We start from the raw sequence: 2,830 nt of genomic DNA on the forward strand, positions 1-2,830 counted from the left end.
AAAGGGTGGGCCATCTTTGTGATAGGTGGGCCATCTTTGTGATAGGTGGGCCATCTTTGAAAACCAAATATAAAAGTAGGTGGGCCATCTTGGTGCCACGTGTCGAAAGAAGAATGAATTTTATTCACTCTTCTTATATAGTAATATCTTTTTACACACATATGTTGCATACATGTTCATTATTGAATGAGTCAACAAAATATATGTATCACATTTTGTATTATTTGTATTCAATGTATCTTTTTGCTTATTTCATATTATAAATATATACTTTGATGTGTTGTAACAAATTTTATTCATGTTGTGTGGTACAATTGTGTTCATGTATCAACCCTAAAAAATAAGCACTCGTTTGTATTAGTTACTAGTAACTATAATAATAGGTATTCAAGAATTCATACGTTGAATGAACCAACAAATACATGTATTTATATTGTAACACAACTTGTATTCTTTAATTTGTATTTGTATTCAATGTATCCTTTTGTATTTTTCATATGTGAAATGTATAATGCATGTATCTGAAATTGTTTGACACCATTGTATTGATGTATCAACCCTAACAAAATTTATACAAGTTGTGAAACTCAAGCAATAATCATCAAATCAAATTGGTGTGATTTAAAGATTTTGCCGTTTTGAAAAAATAAATTTTACCGTTTTAAATGCCCTCAAATTTTAATTTGTATACTACTATACAAGACAAACAAATTTTGGATACATAGAATACAACGATTTTTTCATAATAATTATGCTAATTATAGCTAGAGAAATATGGTAACCCCTAAATTATAATTATTTGTGTAAGTTTTTTCAGAACAAGAGCGTTTTATCATTAAATAGATGAGAATCCTAGTGGATAGTGGATATGACGTGATTCTTGTTAATTTAAAAGTGGCAAATTGAGGGGTTTAAGGAGAGTAAATTAAGGGGCAGATAGTTACACTAACAAAATCTCCTTATTTAGAGGGTTATAATTATGAATGTATCATTGTATTTTAAAAAAAGGGCATATACATTAAATACAACTATTTATAGACATAAAATATAGCCATTTTAAAAAAAATATCTTACTTATAGCTATTCTAATTTAATAACCCTAAAACTATAGTCATTTTTGTAAGTTGCTCTATTTTATTTTATTTTTTGATAGTAAGTGATAATTGAGTTAGGATTTGGAGGGTGAGGCCTCTATCCTTAGTGCTGGGCCAGTGTGAAAAGCAGGATTGAGTTGGGCCGCTAAATCCTCTGTAGCTGTATAATGCTCACTTGCGAAATGGGCCAACGAAATTTCTCCAGAAAGATCTCGACAAGAAATATCCAGAAAGACGAAATGTCGAGAAAGTAGTTGACACTCCCTAAGAAGCTATAAGGGGTCGTTTGGTACAAAGATTAACAATGCAAGGATTAATAATGCAGGGATTATCAATAGGAGGATTAGTAATGCAGGGATTAGCAATGCAGTGATTATTTTTTATGAAGTGTTTGGTTCATTGTTTCTAACCTAATTTTGTGTTTGATTTAGAACTCTAAAAAATATTTTTTTCCAATTTTACCCTTGAATTATTATGTCATATATATATATAATATAATTATCATATTTATTGTGGTTTAAAACTTGAATGTGAAGTGCTTAACAAATTTAATTCACTTGAGAAAGTCTCACGTCATAAACGAGATGAAATTATTTTAAGTACCCATGACCCAAGCTTACCTCCTCCTCTCTTAACAAAACAGGAACAAACAATAGCCAACGAGATCTACTGTTTTTTCTTGAAGCTGTAAGGAATGCCAAGCTCCAACTACTGCTATGAAAACAGTAACAAAAGTTTTGAGAGAAAATTCCTTTTCAGTTAAAATTTGAATACAAACGAAATCGTATAACTTTGATGAAAACAGGACAAACGATTCCAAAGAGCAGAATAGCATGAATATCTTTGTCAATTCTAAAGGATATATAAAAAAATTGAGGGGCAATTCAGTCATTTGATTCCTTATCCAAGGATTAATAAACCTTGGATTAGTAATCCCTAGACATCCTTGATATTAGATAAGACCACATATAATGTATTAAGTTATCCATGTATTAATTGTGGTTGCCCAACATTGTATTGAATGGACTAAATTTTAATTTAAGGATTATTTTAATTAATACCACCTACCAAACGGCTCCTAAATAACTACCAGATCCTCTTCCATTAACCATCAAAATTGAAAAAGCAAACAGACAACCAAGCTAACAAACACAGAAAATTCTTAACAAATAAAAAAAAGTCTGATTCCAAGAATCTTTGGCGATCGACGAAGCAGCAGCACGTTTGATCCATTCTCAATGGACGTGTTCAATTCGTTCAAGGAATTAGGCTTCCCAATTTCCAATTCAGGAGAGACCTCTGCATTTGCCAACACTCGAGTCGACTGGAAGGAAACTCCAGAGGCTCATGTGTTCAAGGCTGATCTTCCAGGGCTTAAAAAGGAGGAAGTGAAAGTGGAGATCGAAGAAGATAGGGTTCTTCAAATTAGCGGAGAGAGGAATTTGGAGAAAGAAGATAAGAATGATAAGTGGCATCGTGTAGAACGCAGCAGTGGGAAATTCATGAAAAGATTTAGACTTCCGGAGAATGCGAAGATGGATCAAGTTAAGGCTTCTATGGAGAATAGAGTGCTTACTGTTATTGTTCCAAAGGAAGAGGTAAAAAAGCCTGATGTCAAGTCCATTGAGATCTCTGGGTAAAAATAAATCTGTGAATTAAGTATGGGCAAATAAATAACTGAATCCATTGTGTCTGTTGAAGATTTGAAGTTACTCTGTTTATTCTGGTCCAAATTC

The 2,830-nt window shown here is 32.2% G+C and overlaps 1 protein-coding gene across 1 annotated transcript; it reads left to right on the forward strand.

Moving 5' to 3' along the window:
* Positions 1-2,224: 2,224 nt before the first annotated feature.
* Positions 2,225-2,830, forward strand: LOC102598100 (17.6 kDa class I heat shock protein-like). Its single transcript, XM_006339958.2, has one exon. It carries the CDS (start codon positions 2,333-2,335, stop codon positions 2,732-2,734), a length of 402 nt encoding a protein of 133 aa, XP_006340020.1. The 5' UTR covers positions 2,225-2,332; the 3' UTR covers positions 2,735-2,830.

The sequence above is a fragment of the Solanum tuberosum genome, unplaced genomic scaffold, assembly GCF_000226075.1.
Source record: "Solanum tuberosum cultivar DM 1-3 516 R44 unplaced genomic scaffold, SolTub_3.0 scf00013, whole genome shotgun sequence".
In the NCBI taxonomy this organism is placed as follows: Eukaryota; Viridiplantae; Streptophyta; class Magnoliopsida; order Solanales; family Solanaceae; genus Solanum; species Solanum tuberosum.

Excerpts from the sequence above, each read along its gene's own strand:
- LOC102598100 (XM_006339958.2), top strand. The coding sequence starts at position 2,333 with ATGGACGTGTTCAATTCGTTCAAGGAATTAGGCTTCCCAATTTCCAAT.